Source organism: Thermochaetoides thermophila, assembly GCF_000221225.1.
Source record: "Thermochaetoides thermophila DSM 1495 unplaced genomic scaffold scf7180000011821, whole genome shotgun sequence".
NCBI lineage: Eukaryota > Fungi > Ascomycota > Sordariomycetes > Sordariales > Chaetomiaceae > Thermochaetoides > Thermochaetoides thermophila.
In genome coordinates, this window is record NW_006383037.1 from 100559 (window position 1) to 119581 (window position 19023).

The 19023-nt window shown below is 52.0% G+C and overlaps 7 protein-coding genes across 7 annotated transcripts; 6 read left to right on the forward strand and 1 right to left on the reverse strand.

The window, feature by feature from the left end:
• Positions 1–425: 425 nt before the first annotated feature.
• Positions 426–2446, reverse strand: CTHT_0059490 (peptidyl-prolyl cis-trans isomerase-like protein; the record flags this gene model as incomplete). The annotated part of the gene is made up of 3 exons (XM_006696204.1): positions 426–566; positions 628–2288; positions 2356–2446. 3 exons carry the CDS (start codon positions 2444–2446, stop codon positions 426–428), a joined length of 1893 nt encoding a protein of 630 aa, XP_006696267.1.
• Positions 2447–3623: 1177 nt separating this feature from the next.
• On the forward strand, positions 3624–4968 carry CTHT_0059500 (uncharacterized protein; the record flags this gene model as incomplete). The annotated part of the gene is made up of 4 exons (XM_006696205.1): positions 3624–3629; positions 3706–3763; positions 3836–4738; positions 4805–4968. The coding sequence occupies 4 exons, from the start codon at positions 3624–3626 to the stop codon at positions 4966–4968; spliced, it is 1131 nt and encodes a 376-aa protein (XP_006696268.1).
• A 602-nt stretch (positions 4969–5570) lies between these two features.
• Positions 5571–6995, forward strand: CTHT_0059510 (putative cytochrome c protein; the record flags this gene model as incomplete). The annotated part of the gene is made up of 4 exons (XM_006696206.1): positions 5571–5645; positions 5864–6021; positions 6171–6233; positions 6317–6995. The coding sequence occupies 4 exons, from the start codon at positions 5571–5573 to the stop codon at positions 6993–6995; spliced, it is 975 nt and encodes a 324-aa protein (XP_006696269.1).
• Positions 6996–7500: 505 nt separating this feature from the next.
• CTHT_0059520 (uncharacterized protein) lies at positions 7501–9199 on the forward strand (the record flags this gene model as incomplete). Its single annotated transcript, XM_006696207.1, has 3 exons — positions 7501–7732; positions 7799–8996; positions 9049–9199. The coding sequence occupies 3 exons, from the start codon at positions 7501–7503 to the stop codon at positions 9197–9199; spliced, it is 1581 nt and encodes a 526-aa protein (XP_006696270.1).
• Positions 9200–9784: 585 nt separating this feature from the next.
• Positions 9785–10419, forward strand: CTHT_0059530 (uncharacterized protein; the record flags this gene model as incomplete). Its single annotated transcript, XM_006696208.1, has 4 exons — positions 9785–9981; positions 10039–10095; positions 10154–10269; positions 10328–10419. 4 exons carry the CDS (start codon positions 9785–9787, stop codon positions 10417–10419), a joined length of 462 nt encoding a protein of 153 aa, XP_006696271.1.
• A 492-nt stretch (positions 10420–10911) lies between these two features.
• On the forward strand, positions 10912–11840 carry CTHT_0059540 (oxidoreductase-like protein; the record flags this gene model as incomplete). The annotated part of the gene is made up of 3 exons (XM_006696209.1): positions 10912–10939; positions 10988–11426; positions 11480–11840. 3 exons carry the CDS (start codon positions 10912–10914, stop codon positions 11838–11840), a joined length of 828 nt encoding a protein of 275 aa, XP_006696272.1.
• An 853-nt stretch (positions 11841–12693) lies between these two features.
• Positions 12694–18011, forward strand: CTHT_0059550 (putative ATP-binding cassette (ABC) transporter protein; the record flags this gene model as incomplete). The annotated part of the gene is made up of 6 exons (XM_006696210.1): positions 12694–13047; positions 13191–14065; positions 14122–15908; positions 15956–16235; positions 16294–17097; positions 17162–18011. The coding sequence occupies 6 exons, from the start codon at positions 12694–12696 to the stop codon at positions 18009–18011; spliced, it is 4950 nt and encodes a 1649-aa protein (XP_006696273.1).
• Between the last annotated feature and the right edge of the window lie 1012 nt (positions 18012–19023).

The window sequence follows — 19023 nt, forward strand, 5'->3', positions numbered from 1 at the left end:
GATGGATGAGATTAATGTGAGCGATCATGGGGGCAGACAGCTTGATGGGGCAGTGGCGAGTTTGGATGTGGTGCTGGAGATTGTTGAAACTGCGGGGATGATATTACAATATAATTTAACTTGGGGGTGAGAACAGGAGCTGATGTGGTGAAGGCTCTTGCTCTGAAGACAAAAGCTGTTCCTAGTGGGCAGACAAGTGATTTACGGTCTTGGAATTGTAGGTCAAAGAGGAGCAAGGCATGTTTTAGCTGGCCTGTTGGCTGATGTGGATCGGTCGATGGGAATGATGGGCGTTAAGACAGTTGGTGAGTTGAACAAAAGCATGTTGAGATGGATCATCTATGAGAATGGGAGGACTAGCAGTGATGAGAGAGCTGGACCGGATAATGGCAGCAAGCTGTTCAGTTTGGACATTCTCCTATGCCCTACCCGAGGATATCGATATTGATAATTTTGATATCCTCTACTGGTTTCTCCTTGTACGTCTTGACATTCTCGATTCTGTGTATCACATCAAACCCTTGGACGGCACGCCCGAAAATGGTGTGCTTACCGTCCAGCCATGGCTTGTCGAACGTTAGCAGCAGTGGTCAGTAGAGTTATTGAAGTATGAAATAAAACACGTACCGTCTTTTCCGTTGTGATAAAGAACTGGCTCCCGTTCGTGTTGGGCCCGGCATTGGCCATACTCACAGTGTATGGCTTGTCGTGTTTCAAACTACTGATCTCGTCCTCGAACTCCTTACCCCATATACTCTCGCCGCCAGTACCATCACCCAAGGGATCTCCGCCCTGAATCATGAACTTACGGATAACACGGTGGAATATCGTGTTATTGTAGTACCCACGCCTGGAGTGTGTGACAAAGTTCTCGACAGCCTTTGGTGCCGCTTCGGGATACAGACGGATGTGAATGTCGCCGTATGTAGTGTGCATGATGGCCATAGTACCCAGCTCCTTTTTCTTTTCCTCGACCTTCTTTTGGTTGAGCACAATGGGCTTCTCGTTCTGCACATCTCGTGATGACTTGTTGATTTCTTCGTCATTGGTGAACATGTAGAAACGGACTTTTCCGATGCCGGTCGCCACCAATAATGGGTCTCGTGTCTCGGACTCCTGGAGAAGAGGGTTGTTGGAGGCTGCCATGGCAACGGTGGTGACACCCTTTTTCTGAGGCTGCCCCTGGTAGAGAGCTAGGCTTAGTGGCCGGAAGTTTTCTTCTTTGCCGTATACCTTAACGATCTTATTTGTGTAGGTGTTGAGAACCTTGATTCCGAGGTAGGAGCCAAAGAGAAGGAAGTGGCCCGACTCATCAAAGACGATGTTGAACTTGTCGCGCATAGATGGTGACTCAATCTCGCGCTCCTGGGCAAGTCGGCGACCGAATTCCACAGGGTCTAGCTTTTGTAGTGCTGTTCCCGCTTGCTGCATTTCCTCGATGGTGCGAAGGGATTCATCGTATGTCCGGAGGAGCTTGGCCGAGGCGAACTCGAAGAGGCGGATCTTCCGGTCAGGGAAGGACATGGTTACGAACCGGCTACCATCTGGGGACAAAGTGAGAGACGTAGGCACCGACTTAGCTTTCTTGAATTCGAATAAGTTCGTAGAGCTCTTGTATTTGAAGACATTGTCGGGCTTCTCGTAAGAGCCAGACGGACGCCAATACTCGATCATGCCTCCATCATCTACTGATATGACGCAGTCATAATGGTCGTTGAAGGCCATCAGTGATACGGGACTCCGATGTAGCCCGGTAACGGTATGTAGAAGGGCTAAGCTTTCCCCTCTGCCGTCATAGATTCGGATGCTGGGCTTGGCTTCGCTGTCAGAGACGGCCAATAGGGGCAACGAAGTACCCTTTTTATGAACCCAGCAGATGCATCTTGGGACAAAGTCGAGTTGGAGAACTGATAGGAGGTCGAACGTGACGACATCGAACAGCTTGACCGTCTTGTCGACGCCGGCCGTGGCAAAGCTGCGGCCATCTACGCTGCACGACACGGACCGGATTTCTCCCTGGTGTGCCTTGAATTCTTTTACGAACTCGATGCCTTCGGCGACCTTCTTCCAGAACTTGACCACCCCATCTACTGAAGTTGTAATCAGGAAATCAGTGATAGGGGTCATGGTGACAAAGGCGAGCTGCTCCTTGTGCATGAGCGATCGGGAGTAGCGAGTGGACTTGGGAAGAGCTGAGATATAGAGCTTCTCATATGGCAGGATGCGGCGCTTCTTCTTGGGAGCTTCCGAGGGCATCTGCGGCCCCATGTTATCGTCTGAGGAGCTGTCTGCACCACTGTGTTAGTGAGCTGGCATCTAGCCGTCAGGTGGGTATCTGACGGTTGATTTACACACCTGAAGCATCGTTCTCGGTGAACTCGGCATGGCTGCGCTTGTTGGACTTGACGTCCTCGTCACTTTTATTGTTACCAGATGACTCTGCCATGTTGTATGGTCTTTGTCTTGTGAATTGACTTGAAATGTTTGATGCAGCGCAGACTACCTGGCTCGCTGGATGTCGCGAGGTTTGTCGCGTAGGTTGACCGCGAAGTTTACCTTCGCATGGCTGCAAAACGACCCTGTCAAGGTCTTGGCAGCTGCTGTCAAATCGGGACTGCTCCTTGGCGGCATGTGGGGCGCCATGTGGTGTGGGTCTTTTCAGAAATGCCATTGCCAAGACTTGGGGAAAGACACAGCTTGTGGTCTCCCATCTTCAGCCTTCCTGGCATCCAATCTAACGGGGTTCATTTAGGACACCCTTCTGTCCGATGGATGATCAGCTATGGAGAGAGCTGGGAGGGATTGTAATTGGGAGGCTGGTTCTTTATTGTTGTCCAGAGAGACGGAAGAATGAAGCATTGTTTCATCTGGACCTCCAACACCTCGAAGCGTGGTTGGTGTTAAGGCCGATGCGTCTTCGTTCAATACCCCCATCATTGCCACCCAACCGCTGTGATGACTGACGATTCGTTAACTGCTGTAGACACTGCTCGCAAATCCTCGACGTGAGCTTTGTTTTCTCTGATCGTCCCTTCAAATCCCACACCCGGCCCTTGTTTGTCGCGAAAGCATCGCCCTCACCTTCAGTGGTCCGAACTCGGATGTGCGGGGCCAGGGCGCCAAAAAACTTGCCCCAGACGAGTTCTGCAACCACTGAGTCGGATTGCTTTTACCTGATTGCGATTGGACAGAGTCACTGCGAAAAAGGAGTTCGCCCCCTTTCATGCAGGCCGATGGCCTGTTTGCCGGGGTGTCGCATGTGTTGCGGCCTCGCGGGATGCAAAAAGGGGACGTCTTTTTACTGCTCAGAGCCTAGCAAGGCCAAGGCTCAAGGGCAAAAACGACCCCACATTGAGTCATTCGCCCAGATCAAGTGGTCGAATGAGTGCGGATTGCCCCTCGAAACAAAAAATCTACAAACTAAAAGAGCTGCTGCAACCGCCATCGGCGCAAAAGTTCGAGTTCCATTGCATCTCGTTTTGCTCACATCTCTGGATACCCAATCCAGCTTCTGTATTTTCCAAGAGGCTGTGTAATTCTACTGTCTTGTCATTTCCATCTGCGGCTTCGCATTCTTTTGCTTTTGACACTTTGTTCTACACCCCACTCGCATCATAATCGTCATGTCTGTATGTTGGACCCGACCCGCTTGGACTGTGCGCGCCGCAAGATCCAGGAACATCTTGAACTCACCATGGCAACCAGACTTTCTACATCGAGAACAAGAACGTCGGCAACAAGGCCGAGAGTGAAGACTGGAGGAGTATGTGCCCCCTTTTATTGTGACGGCAGGACGCAGTTGCACGGGGCAGTCACTAATATCAGACTACTACAGTTCGTGGTTACAACCCCCTTACACCACCCAACCTTCTCCAGCACGAGATTCCTCAGACCGTCGAGTCCAAACGAACCGTGCTTCAGGGCCGTGAGGAGGCCGTCTCCATCATCCATGGCACCGATGAGAAGCAAAGGTTGCTAGTCGTCGTCGGCCCTTGCTCGATCCACGACCCTAAGGCCGCCCTTGAATACTGTGACCTGTTGCTGAAGGAGAAGGAGAAGCACAAGGACGAGCTGCTAATCGTGATGCGCTCCTACCTTGAGAAGCCGCGCACCACGATCGGCTGGAAGGGTCTGATCAACGACCCAGATATCGACAACAGCTTCAATATCAATAAGGGTCTGCGCATTAGCCGGCAGCTGTTCGTCGACCTTACCTCCAAGGGCATGCCCATTGCCAGCGAGATGCTGGACACCATCAGCCCCCAGTTCCTGGCCGACCTGCTCAGCGTTGGCGCTGTCGGCGCCAGGACAACGGAGAGTCAGCTGCACCGCGAGCTGGCTAGCGGTCTCAGTTTTCCAGTTGGCTTCAAGAACGGCACCGACGGCACTCTCACTGTGGCCGTTGATGCTATTGGAGCCGTTAAACATCCCCATCACTTCCTGTCCGTGACCAAGCCCGGTGTAGTGGCCATCCTGGGCACCATTGGCAACGAGGACTGCTTCGTCATCCTGCGTGGTGGCTCGCGTGGCACGAACTACGATGCTCAGAGCATCGCCGAGGCCAAGGCCGCTCTGGCTAAGGCTGGGCTTAAGCAACGCCTGATGGTTGACTGCAGTCACGGTAATTCACTCAAGAACCACAAGAACCAACCCAAGGTTGCCGCCTGTTTGGCTGAACAGATCGCCAACGGCGAAGAGGGCATCATGGGTGTCATGATCGAGAGCAATATCAACGAGGGTAAGTTGGGCCCCAATGCCGTGCATGCAGCCGGGTCATAGATGTGCCATGCTAACTTGTCGACAGGCAACCAGAAGGTTCCTCCAGAGGGCCCTTGCGCGCTCAAGTACGGCGTGAGCATCACAGATGCCTGCATTGGGTGGGACGATACCGTCAAAGTACTGGATATGCTTGCGGATGCCGTCAAGAAACGGAGAGAGGTCCTGGCTCAGAAGGCGGCCAGTGCTTGAGGGATGTCAGTTGTGCATGGTCGAGGATGTTCGGTTTTCTACCTGTAGTTGTATATAAGGAAGGGCAGCCAAAATAGAAGGGTAAAACTGGGCGTTGCGGACGTCGATCTGGCTGAAAAGATCGAGGAATAAAATAACTGGATTTGGGATCTCGACTCTCATCAGTCGTGCCATAGATCGATCAGATGTTGTTTCTGTGCATGTTGTCGGCGTGTGTTGCAATCAAGGAGAAGGCAAAATCTGAACGCTTGAGTAATCAGTGAAGTGAACGCTGAAAATCATGCTGTCCTCGAAACTTCCTTGATAAGGACCAGAAGCTTGGGCTCTTCTACAGTGCTTGGCTGGGTTTCATCGGCTGTGCGGAAAATCAAAGGGCCGTGGTGGCCGTTGTTCCGCTGGCAGAGCTTTGATTGGCCAGCCAATGAGAGTGCCAGAGTTCCTAAGAATCCCGAATTTGTCGAGCGTCCACCGTCGAGAAACCTGACCTGGCTACCCTCACCAGCTCGAGCCTCCTACCTTCCGCAAACACCGACGGTGGCAGCGAATTGCCAAGTCAATCCGATCCCTGACGTCCTCTACAGCTCCGCTAGGTGTGTTCGACCATGCTGGCGAGGTCCTGCCTGCGCTCCGCGCGCGCGTTCGCCGGCGCGAGAAATGGCGCGGTGCAAATTGCTAAGGTACGTCCGCTGCTGTGGTGCGGGTGTTGCTGTGCCCGAGGTTCTGCAGAGGCTGCGAGCTGCCGTCCATCTCCTGACCCTGACGGCTCCCCAATCGACGACGACTACCTTCCTAGCCGCCCGCTGCCATTGCGCCCGACCCTTGGCCTCTCTCGTCGACATGTGTTTGAATATCCTCTTCTGTGCTGCTCAGCAGAGCTAATGCCCCTCCCTCACAGCGTCACGCGTCCTCCTCGAGCTCTGGGTCGACTGCCGAATCGCCGCTCCGCCTCAACATCGCTGCCGCCGCCGCTACCGCTGTCGCTGCCGGCTCTATTGCCTGGTACTACCATCTCTATGGCCCTACCGCCGATGCCATGACTCCGGCCGAGGAAGGGTGAGTCTCCCGTCGCCGATTGTCCTGCCCCGCGCGTGGGGCGTTGTCGCCGGTCCCGCGTTGAGGCATATTATTTTCCCGCCCGCTACGCCCGCCGCCCGGGAGCCCGGATGGTGAGGAGTGAACGGCAAAGCTTACTTTCGACGCAGCCTACACCCTACCAAGTATCCCTGGGTTCATAACCAGTGGTTCAAGACCTTTGACCACCAAGCGTAAGCTCGACCCCCACCCATGTTTGAGCCCCTCGGCTCTTCTAGTTTGGCACATGCGGCTCACAGACTTCCTTCCTCTACAGACTCCGGAGAGGTTTCCAGGTATACCGCGAGGTCTGCGCCTCGTGCCACTCGCTCAGCCGTGTGCCCTACCGTGCCCTGGTCGGCACCATCCTGACCGTCGACGAGGCCAAGGCTCTGGCTGAGGAGAACGAATACGACACAGAGCCCAACGAGCAAGGCGAGATCGAGAAGCGCCCCGGCAAGCTCTCCGACTACCTTCCTTCTCCCTACAAGAACGAGGAGGCTGCCCGCTTTGCCAACAATGGTGCCCTTCCTCCGGATCTTAGCCTGATTGTCAAGGGCCGCCACGGCGGCTGCGACTACATATTCAGCCTTCTCACCGGCTATCCCGATGAGCCCCCGGCTGGCGCCCAAGTCGGTGCTGGTCTGAACTTCAACCCATACTTCCCCGGTACTGGCATTGCCATGGCTCGTGTTCTGTATGACGGCCTTGTCGAGTATGAGGATGGCACCCCGGCTACTACCTCTCAAATGGCCAAGGACGTTACCGAGTTCCTCAACTGGGCTGCCGAGCCAGAGATGGACGACCGCAAGCGTATGGGTATGAAGGTTCTGGTTGCCACGAGCATTCTGTTCGCCCTGAGCGTCTGGGTCAAGCGGTACAAGTGGGCCTGGCTGAAGACCAGGAAGGTCGTCTACGACCCGCCCAAGAACGTCGATAAGAAAATCCGCTTTTAAATAGGTCAGGATTTAATAAGCGGCTGTTCTCTCGGAGGAGCTCAAAGGTCTCACGTTAGAGCATAAATACTAGAGTTTTTCACTGTGTACCATATAACTGCCGGGCGCCCCCCCCCCATGTTTCTCTGTCTATGTGGACGTAGAAGCAAAACTCCAGGGGACAATAGGGAAAGGTTCTCTGGCTTTTAAAAAGGTCTTGATGGGTGGGGAAGAGCAGGGTGGGTTGAAACGAGGGGTGGTTGGAATGTAAATCAAGTGTTTGGACGAAATACAGCTAGATGGAGAGTCTTGTGTGTGACTAGAGCTCATCTTGTGCCTTGCTTGTTTTGCTAGCTCTTGAGAAGTTCATGTTTTCTGTAAGTGCCCTCCCGTCCCGACAGCCTATGAATGACCCCGGTATTTTCATCCCATCCTCGGTGACTGCATGTTTTTCTCATTTTGCCGCCTGCAACCCGATATTTCCAACAATACCACTATTACAACTACTACAACACACCATGCCAAAATGACCGACTCACCGACCTTGCACATAGACGACCTCCTTTACAGCTTCAACGTCCAGAATGACAACCTTCGCCAGTTCCTGTGCGACTTGCTTGCATCCGGCAAGGTACCGCTACGCGTTGTAGATGAGCTCAAGGGGTTCAGCTTGATGCGAGGGGTTGAAGGATGGGAGATGATATTTGAGGCTACTGAAGAGCTTAGGCAGAGGGACGGGAAAAGCTCGGAGGGAGATGGTATGATTGCAGATAGAAACTTGCTGTCTTTCATTGAGGATGTTCTAATGGGGAATGGGGATATAGATGAGGCTGGTCGGGAACACAAGGAGGGGGAGAAAAGGAAGTTGGAAAATTGGAGGCAGCGGAGGTTTGGGAGAGAGGTATCGCATTTCTTTGGTGATGACGTGGAAGAGAATGGAAGGGGTCGGGCTAGGCGTTGTAAGGAGGGACACCGGGAGAGGTCTCAACTTCGTGGGAGCGGATGTGTTTCATTCGAAACGCTTCCTTACGGCGAGGAGGCCACGGACATGTCCACGGAGGTAAAGACCGAGCAGGCTGAAGCTCCAGCATACGACAGGTTATCCGATAATGGCCTTGGGAGCGACCCGGCTTTGGACCTCGAGCAGACCCAAGACATTTCAACTGACGACCAAGGTTCTGCACACCTGCTCTCTCCTCACTCGACGTCAAGAACCGGCAAAGAATCCAGTTCAATATCCAGATCTCTTCGAGCAACGAAATCTCCTTTCTTCGTGCCATTAACCCCATCTCCGAACAACACGCATTCCAGACAGCTTTTATCTTCATCCTCGTCACCACACCACAAACGCAAACGCCCTCCCCGCGGCACAGTCTCCTCCCTTCCCATCCCCCCTCTCTCCTCCCCACGCTTTGGCCTTATCCAAGAAGACCTCGCCGACGACCCCTTCGCCCTGCTCATCGCTGTCACTTTCCTAATCCGCACCACCGCCCGTCAAGCACTCCCTGTCTTCCGACAGCTCATGGCGCGGTGGCCTACGCCTGAGGCTCTAGCCTCTGCGGATGAGGACCAGATCGTCATGTTGATCAAGCCGTTGGGTCTGAGCCAGATTAGGTGTGCCGCGATAAAGAGATATGCTAGGCGTTGGGTTGAGATGGGGCCTCCAAGCAGGGAGAGGAGGTATGGCGTTGTGGGGTATCCGGAAATGGGGGATGGGGTAGGGTTTGTGAAGATGGGGGAGGATTATGGGCCTGAAGATGATGAGGAGGCTGCTGCTGCTGCTAAAGAGGGGGATGTGGTTACAGATGCGAAAAGACGGGGCGTGGGGTATGCGTGGGAGATTGGGTATCTTACGCAAGGAGCGTATGCGATCGACTCGTGGAGGATATTTTGTAGGGATGTGTTGTTGGGCAGGTCGAAGCATTGGACTGGGTGGGGTAGTGAGAGGGAGGGGTTTCAGCCGGAGTGGATGAGGGTATTGCCAAAGGATAAGGAGTTGAGGGCTTGCTTGAGGTGGATGTGGTAAGTAGCTGGCCTATAATTCCGAGAAAAGGATGAGCTGACATGAGTTTAGGATGAAGGAGGGTTGGGAGTGGGATCCTGTGACAGGGGAGAAACAGCCTTTAAGGGAGGAGTTGAGGAGGGCCGTGGATGAGGGGAGGGTAAGGTATGATGACCTCGGGAATCTCGTCATTGTGGATGAAGGGGCTCAGAGTAGCGAGTAGTTCTTGGGTCTGCCCTAGGATACATTGTGAAGTTTTCAATTGAGTTCGACTTTTATATGAACTCAGCCGACAGAGCGACTGCAGGACATAATAGCAATCAAATAGAAAACCAACCTGTTGGCCGTGAGAGAGTTAACTATTCCTCGCCCATCCTTCATTGATTGTGACAACCTCTAACCTTGGATATATGGACAAACGAAGCCGTCATATTCTCTCAATGTGTCTATGGAACATGTTTTTTAAAATAAGGTGACTTGGAGGGCGTTCTGCTTCAGTGAAGGCCACGGACTGAAGCAGAGCGAAACTGAAGACAGGCACCAAGGCAGTCAACGGTAAGCAATTCCATAGAGGTGAAAGGAAGGAGCGATCTTTCATATTGGTTTCTGAGTTCATGCTATTTCATCCAATCATTCATGGCTTTGAACACTACAGTGAGATCTCGCACCTGAGTTTTGACCAATTTCTCCAAATATTTCTACCCCAGTGAGCACAGTGGTTCACACACACTTCCTCCAACCTTCTCGCACTCCCCCATTTACCAGAACCAACTCTCTATTTGCAAGAATATCATCCACCCGAGGCAAAATGGTCTCTCTCGCGTGCATCGTCCAGGCAATTACGGTCATATTAACTGTTTTCACTTCCCCTACAGGGGGCCAAATCACGAACGGCGGCTTTGCCAGCTTCTGTGCCTTTACGGGTGCTATTCTGGTCGACGGCCACTTGCTTGGGATGTACTGTGAGAATAATGACATCGCCATCTTTGGGTACAACTACACTTGGTATGAGCAATCGCTTGCTGATATCGGTCAGAAGCAAGTGTTGACTTAGAATCTCAGGATCGATCTTGACTACTGCATCGGTAATTATATCGGCATGCTCCGTCCCCAGGAGTTGTAGGTTTTTCAGTCCTTATCCGACCTTTTCTCACGAAACTGACTATATTCTCTGCAGTGGCCACTACTCTGCCAGTTGCCGTGGCTGCATAATCAACTTCGACTCGACTCTCTGGTTGGACTGCATCTGCCCTGACCTGCGCCATCTTCCTGTTCACTCGACCATCGATCTGAGTGAGTTATCTCTGGTATTACTTCTGGCCTAATAAATGGCGCTAACGGCATGAGGTAGATACGACCCTCTTCGACTACGATGGTGCCCTTGGTTGCTTCAGGGTTCTGGGTAACAAGACCAGGGAAGGTCCTCCTCTTCCTAATAACTGAATGCTTAATCAAGGTGGTGTAATATGGTCAGGAATGTCCTCGACGATGAGATCCACGTCGGGGGATGAGAAGATAAGAGGTGAACTTGCTTAAAGTTTAAGCTTGATTTGTTTCAGCACGAGCATAATTCTGTAATGATCAACAAGTCTGGGACAGATTCATGGACATGGAGATCCAATTTTAATCTTAGACCACTTATACAGCGGCTGTGTGCCTTGATTTCTCGGTTAGGTGACTTCGCTGCAATCTCAGGTACTTCCAGCTTCAACCCCACTGATCTAGGGCAACTGTGGGGGTTCTGATGTCATCAACTGGCAAGTGTTGAGTGCTGATTCAACACCGAGAAGCTGTTATGTCATAACCTATTGATGGACTCTAAACTCACAAGGCAACTTCGTGAAGTGCTATTTTGATACATGCTCTTGTGCCACTTCTATGTGAACACAACAATACCACTGACCACAGCTCGATTCCTTGCTCAAGTAATCAACAATGACAGACAAAGGCCAATTTGAGCGAGGTGAGTAGGGCACTGACTTGGATTATTGGACATTAGTAACAGGAGCAGGTCACGAGATCCCGATCTCCAAGCAGGACTTCCCTGGGTTGGAGACCAAGATGCCATACCCCAGGCCTCTTTTTGACGAGATTCCGACCGATGATGGCAAGAGCCAAAAGTACAAGGCAGCTGGGAAGTTGAAGGGCAAGCATGCCATTATCACTGGTGGTGACTCGGGGATCGGACGGGCAACAGCCATTATTTTTGCGATGGAGGGGGCCGATTCCCTTATAACATACCTTCCAGAAGAAGAGGATGATGCGCAGGAGACGAAGAAGCGAGTTGAAGCGTATGGTCAGGCATGCTTCCTTCTGGCTATTGACCTCCGAGATTCGAGGAACTGCAGAAGGGTGGTTGATGAAGCAGTCAGAGCCTGGAAAGGAATCGATATTCTGTTCAACAATGCCGCCTACCAGATGGAGATTGAGGACATCAGTCAGCTTTCTGAGTGAGAACCCAACTTTCCCTTGTGAGTAAGCATGTGTGCTAACATTCGCTCAGGGAACAGTGGCTAAACACATTCAACACAAACATTCACCCTTACTTCTACCTCGCCAAGTACGCGCTTCCACACATGAAGCGGGGAGGTACGATCATCAACAATGCCAGCATCAATGCTTATGTTGGGCGCCCCGACTTGCTCGACTATACGGCAACCAAGGGAGCCATCGTGTCGTTCACACGCGGGCTAAGCAATCAGCAAATTGGGAAAGGAATCCGTGTTAACGCGGTGGCTCCTGGCCCAGTATGGACGCCGTTTATTCCGGCCACAATGACCGAGGAGAAGCAGAAGCAGTTTATAAGCCCGATGGGGAGGCCTGCTCGTAAGGACCTCCGCATCTTGCAGGATCTCGTGGATTGAGTGCTGACAAGGTGTGTAGAACCCAGTGAGATAGCAACATGCGTGGTCTTTTTGGCCTCGTCTGATAGTTCCTTCATTAGTGGCCAGGTAATCCACTGCAATGGTGGCAGTGTCGTGGGTGGCTAAGGGGGATTATCGTCTCCATGGACCCTATCACGTCGTTGAAGGCTTCGGAAGATGACTTCACTGTCAATGAAGGAGGGATAGCTGAAGCAATAAGTTTGAGAGTTGGAAGCCACTGTCCGGTAACTCAACTGCAGGACAATGCTTGACTGCACCCACGACGTTGAAACGCCAACTTTAGGACGTGCTACGTCCAAACTTATATTGAAACTAAACAATCTGTACGAAGGGCGATGTGGAAAAATTTCAAAGAGCACTTTTTTGAGAGGAAACCAAAACTTCCGAGTCCAGCTTCAAATTCCATCAACGGCAAGCAGAAGGCAGGAGAGACCAACTTTAATAGCCGGGATGACCAGCTTAATCCACTGTGATAAATCACGACACCGTGTATCCAGATGTGCACTGTGCAGAAACACGGCCTCCCCTTGGCCTTGCCTGCCTTGTTGACAACTGTGTCTCCTTCCTCTCAATATTGACTCAATCACACCAGTTTATCTCCTTCAATTCTCCTTCAGTTACGAGCTATAATAGCCACTATGCTACCAACGGACTCAGTTACCTATTACCGCGGCATCGATGGTAACACCTCTCCGTACACCTACCCAGCGTTATCACCACTTAACAACCATCCAGGGGCCTAAGATTGCTCCCCTTCAATCCACAACGCCAAGCCGATACTCCACGTGGAGCAGCGCCAACGGCTCGACATCCGATTCGACAATCGCCCGCTATGCTGCCCATGCTTGGCCCTAAGCTCAACTATGATATCATCGGTGCCCTGGCCATCAGCACAGTTGCGTTCCTTTCTGGTCCAGCCGTGAAGTATGCATGGCAGTCCCACAGGAGAAGGCTAGAAGGGTATACAGAAGTCGATGAAGACGGGAATTTATACAAAGATGACGATGGCATCGCGACCGAGGACTCGATTCGTGCTTATTCGGACACACGACCACGCGTCGCGGTGTTGTTGGGCGTGATCCTTGGTCTGGGCACGTCAGTTGCGGCCAACGTTGTCAGGCTGGTTGAGAATGGCAGCTCTAACGTAGTCCCGGGAGTGACTGACTGGGCGGAGACTTTGTGTTGGGTAAGATCCTTTTAAGTTCAGTTGTCTCTTTATGCTCTGTTTTTATGACGGTGTAGTGAAATGACTCCATCCATGCGGTTTAAAAAGCTCTATAACTCAACAGTGGACTGTGCTATGGTTGTGAAACCACTAACTCATGATAGGTCTTTCTCTGCCTACAATATGCCTGCCTGCCCAAAAAACATCACCATAACACCAAGTTCCGCATCACACTAGTTGGATCGGTATCAGCAATATTGACGGCTGCCTGCGTGGCCCTTCGCCACGGTTATGAAGCTCTTGAGCGACTTACCGACCCAGCAGCAGCTCCAAGGTCCCGCGTTCTCGCACTTCTCTATCTTGGTCAATTCCTTTTGGCTATCGCTACCTTGACAGCCTTCTCTTCCTTTCAACTTCGTCCAGATGTCTATCATAACATGGGTTTGGTTGACCAGCAATACACCCTCTCGCTGCTCTCACGGCTGTCGTTTACCTGGAACCGGGGTATTTTTGGAATTGCCGAGGAGCGTGACATGACCATAGATGACATCCCGAACTTGGACTATAGTACTCGTTCAGAGAATGTGAAATCACGGTTTCTTGAGAACCGGACTGAAGAGCCCCTCTGGCGTCAGCTCATCAGGATGTATGCAGCTGAGATCGTCCTTCAATGGGTTTTGACCTTAGTCATTTCTTTCCTTTCCCTTCTCCCACAGCTTCTTCTCTATGGTTTCCTTGCTGACCTTGAGCGAGGTCATAAGGGCACATCCAGTGACCCGTCTCTCTTCATCATGGTCTTCGGTCTTCTTTTCTGCCAGGTTTTGCAAGTCGGTTTCAACAACTGGCTGAAATGGGTCACGGCCAGCCGTCTTGAAATTCCTCTGGAATCACTCTTGCAAAGTATGGTCTTCTCTAAGGCCTTGAATCAGTATGAGACTGCTACTCCTGGTCTTAACCATTCAAATGACAAGTATCAGCAAGAAACCAAGAAAGAATCGGACTCCAAGCAGTCAATCATCAATCACATGAGGCTGGACAGGTATGTATGTTGGTACTGATGAATAAACTTAATATTTTGTTGGCTAACATACTTAGTGAACGAGTTACCATGTTCTGTTCATACAACACCAACTTGCCCCTGGCCGTCTTCAAGTTCATATTCGCCGGAGGTTTTGCTGTGCATCTCATGGGCTGGCTACCCATGTTATGCGGTTTCAGTGCTGCTGTAATCATGGTTCCCATCAGCACCAGTGTATCAAGGAAACTAGCGCAGTTGAACCGTGAATTGATGACCTCCCGTGACGGCAAAGCTCATCTCCTAACCGAGGCCCTGCAGGGCATGCGGCAGATCAGGTACGCTGCTCTGGAACATACTTGGGAGAAAAAGATCATGGAGTCACGTTCTGAAGAGCTTCGGCAATTCTGGAAATCGGCTCTCTGGCAGTGTCTAACGACCCTTCTCATGAATCTCGGTCCAGTCTTCCTTGCCAGCGCAGCCTTTGGTATGTATGTCTGGCAAAATGGTACGCACATACGACCGTCGGTCATTTTCACTTCTCTTGGTCTGTTTGACCAACTAGAAGAAGCCGTTTCGTTATTACCTACCCTCCAGGTATCCATGTTAGAGGCATGGACGAGCATAGAGCGGCTGGAGAAATACTTTCGCCAACCGGACAAGGACGTCATCATCGAGCCAGCAAACGTGATCGAGCTCGAAAACGCGACCGTCTCGTGGCCGACGATAAAGGACGATAACGCACGAACGCCGTCGCGAGGCCATCATCCGGAAGCTCGTTCAGTCCTGAGAAATGCCACGCTCCGCTTCCCTCTCGGGGGACTGAGCGTCATCACTGGCAAGACTGGGTCCGGCAAGAGCCTGCTGCTGGCTGCCCTCTTGGGCGAAGTCAACTTGCTCGACGGGATTATCCGCATGCCGGTCCCACAGCAGCAGACTGACGATGCCAGCCGCGACGCCTGGATTGTCCCTGGCCGGACCGCCTTCGTCTCGCAAATACCCTGGATCGAGTCTGGTTCGGTCCGCGACAACATTCTCTTCGGCCTGCGCTTCGTCGAGGGCCGCTACCGCAAGGTCCTGGCTGCCTGCGACCTCGAAAAGGATCTGGCTGTCCTCGCCCACGGCGACGATGCCCAGGTCGGCCCGAAAGGTGTTACTCTTTCGGGCGGCCAGCGCTGGCGGATTGCCCTGGCCCGCGCCCTCTACTCTGAGGCCAGTATCCTCGTGCTGGATGACGTTCTCAGCGCCGTGGATGCCCATGTAGGCCAGCTGATTGTCGACCGGGCGCTGACGGGCGAGTTGGCGAGGGGCAGGACCATCATTTTGGCGACTCATCACGCGGAGCTGGTCCTGCCTCACGCGAGGTACGTGGTCAGGTTGAAGGGTGGGGAAGTTGAGGCGGCTGAAGAGCTGTCTCCCCTCTCTGACGTCTCGGAGGTGGCTGGTACTGCGGGCCCGGCTTGTTTGGACCAGGACGGCCCGTCGGCTGCCCAGGCTGGGTATGCGCTCTCGGGGCCCACTGACGGTCTGTCGTCCCGCCTGGACCAGCAGTTCCTTGTACAAAACCAAGCGCGCCCAGAGGAGGAGAAGAGGGAGACTGGCCGGGTCAAGTGGAAGGTGTACATGGCCTATTATGGGGCCAGTGGTGGTATCTTGCCTTGGCTGCTGGCGGTGTTTTTGGTCGTTTTTAGCCACGGCATGACGGTAGCCCGAAACTGGAGTCTCAAGGAGCTTTCGCGGCACTCGACGGAGAATATCCCATTTGCGTTGTTTACTACGCAAACGACTGCGTCTTTAGGGTTCTGGTATCCGAAGCAGGTTGTCACTGACACCGATGATGATGATGGTATCAATGGGGTCGTTTTCTGTAAGTCTTGATAACATCTGACTGGTTGGTTAAATGCTAACCTCCAGGGCTGCTCGTATACATCGGAATCGAGCTCGGTAGCTCCGTGGTAGAGCTTCTAAGGGTGGTAGCCTTCTATTACATCGGGTTCGGTGCATCGAAAGCGCTCTTCCAACGCATGACCCATGCCATTCTTCGTGCTCCGTTGCACTGGATCGACACCGTCCCAGCTGGCCGTGTCATCAACCGCTTCACATCGGATATTTTCACGCTGGACAAGCAGCTGGCGCCGTATCTTTCCAATGCCATCAAGGCGTCGTTGTTTCTACTAGTTATTATTGCTGCCAGGTGAGTGAGCTTCCTCCATGCTTCGCAGTAGACGTTGAGTCGTCTGATGGGTCGTTAGTGTTACCGTCTCCGTCTACATAATCATCTTCGGGTCGATTCTTCTCCTTCTCTACATCCGCCTCGCGCACGAGTTCATACTCGTTGCCCGCCAAGTCAAACGAATTAACTCGGTCTCCCACTCTCCCATCTACGACCAGTTCAGCTCTGTCCTCTCCGGCCTGTCTACGATTCGCGCGTTCGGGCGTACCAACGACTACATGAGCCGCATGTACCAACTTATCGACAACGGTGCCAAGGCCACCTGGGCACTGGAGCTCTCCAACCGCTGGATGACCTTCCGTATGGGTGTGGTCGGAGCCTTGTTCGTCTCTATCGTCGCGACTGCCGTCTCCCTCAGGGAAGTCAATGCTGCCATGGCCGGCTTCAGCTTGGCATTCGCCTTGCGCTACACCAACGCTCTGACGTCGCTCCTTCAGGCGATGACCGCCGTCGAGCTGGGGTTCAATGCGTGTGAGCGGGTGCTGGAGTATGCTGAGATCGAGGCGGAGCCCGAAGGCGGGGAGGATCCTCCAGCTGCTTGGCCTGCTGAAGGGAGGATTGAGGTAAAAGAATTGACGGTGAGGTATGCGAAGAATTTGCCGCCCGTTTTGAATGGGCTGAATTTCACTGTCGGAGCGGGGGAGAGAGTTGGTATTGTTGGGAGGACGGGAGCTGGAAAGTCGACTTTGGCAGCGGTCTTGTTTAGGCTGCTTGAGAATGTTGAGGGGACTATCCTGATTGATGGGATTGATGTCTCGAAGCTGAAGCTTTCGCAGCTTCGCAGCCGGCTGGCCATCATTCCTCAGGATCCGTTCCTCTTTTCGTAAGTGCTCCTGAGTGGCTTGACTTCGTAACTCCGCTAAGGATTCTAACGGACTTGATTCCAGGGGAACTTTACGCTCGAATCTCGACATAGAAGACGTTCTCGAGGACCGTGAGCTTTTCGAAGCTTTGAAGCGCGTTCACCTCATCGAGGAACAGTTTCTGATGCCCTCTATACCCATGCTCATAGTCACTCCTTCCGCAAGCAGTTCCCGTTCAGCAAGCACATTGTCTACCCTTGGCTCCCGACATCCTTCTTCGTCCTCAATACGAAGCTCAAATCCTGGTCCCAACGAACTCAGATCAGAACCACGCCCAAATCCAATCCCACCTGTCCTACCCCGCAGCAACGTCCCTCTCCCCGTCGCCGATCCATCTAACCCGTTCTCAAACCTCTCCCTGCCTATCAACGCTGGCGGCCTGAACCTTTCCCAAGGCCAGCGCCAGCTAGTATGTCTTGCGCGTGCTATGCTTCGCCGGCCAAAGATTATTGTGCTCGACGAAGCGACCAGCGCTGTGGACCGTGCCACGGATACCATCATACAAGAGTCGCTGCGTGAGACGTTTGCTGCCACGGGATGTACTGTGCTGGTTATTGCGCATCGGCTGTCGACAGTGGCGGATTTCGATAGGGTGATGGTTTTGGATGGGGGGCGCGTTAAAGAGATAGGGGCGCCGAGGGAGTTGTTGATCCGGGGAATGAGGAAAGATAAGGAGAATGGGAGCAGAAGGCAGAATAGAGATAGTAAGAAGAATGAGGGTGGGTTAGAAGACGGTGTTGCAGGGGCGTTTTGGGAGTTGGTGAAGAAGAGTGCTGAGAAAGAGAAGTTAATAGAGATGATTTTGGGGGAGGAGAAGGATGGGATTATGAGGAGGTTTTTGAGTGACAATAAGGGGAAGCAACGTGAGGAGTGATACCCTGAGTTCTTGAGAACTATCTGGGAGTCTTCTTTGGCATTGCTGATGGGATGATTACCGATCTGGGTTTGAAACTTCATTGCTTTTTGGTGCGTAAGGTATCGGGATGGGCTGTCACTGTGGATAACAATGGGGGATTACAGTGTGGATATGGCTCCATGGATTTAGCAATGGAAAGTCAGGTAAGTTAGGTTTGTGAGCAGAACTCAGTTTGTAATAATACTAAGTATTGGATTTTCGTGATGCTATCTCACATATATTGATGGTGAGTCTGACATGAAAAGAGAAGTCATGAAGAGAAAACCTTGCACTGCAATAGACAAAGAGTACTGCATTCGTTAAAACAAACCGGATCAGAGGAGCTGCTGTAAAAAAATGTTGGTCCTTAAGCTTACTGGTTTTCTCAAACTTCCTTCTCTTTACCAGCAAATGGCTTCAACACAATAGGTATTAACCGGACTGATGGAACATCTGACAATGAAGTGGAGCCACTTTGTGAAGGAAGGAAGCTTCTCTCTGCGTTTAGATGGAACACTGCAAAGTGAAAATAAAATGCAAAGCAGATGTTACAGAAAAGGCTCTGTGGCAAAGTCTATGATCTATTGTCATATACGGCTTTTATCAGCTCTTAACAGCCGTTTATGTTTATGTAAAACCGTACCTCACAGCTCAGGACACAAGTAAGCATGTTGTAAACCTCAGCTTAAAAGATCACAATATCTCCCATATGACAACATCTAAGCTTCATGACTTAACTGCAAAACAATTAGCTATCCCGGTTTCTTTTTGCCTGTGTATGTATATTCTTCAAACCGAAGAACAAGACCAAGAAAAGCTTACAAACCTCCCAGTAAACAGGCGAAGCAATGGCAAAGCATGCAACACTCTGCTCATGTGTGTCCCAAAACATCACAAAGAAATTATTGAACAATTACGAAGCAACTCATTAAGCCAGGTACCAGACAAGCAATGAAGAAACCAGTAACCCAAGTCAAGCTCAAGCTTAAGC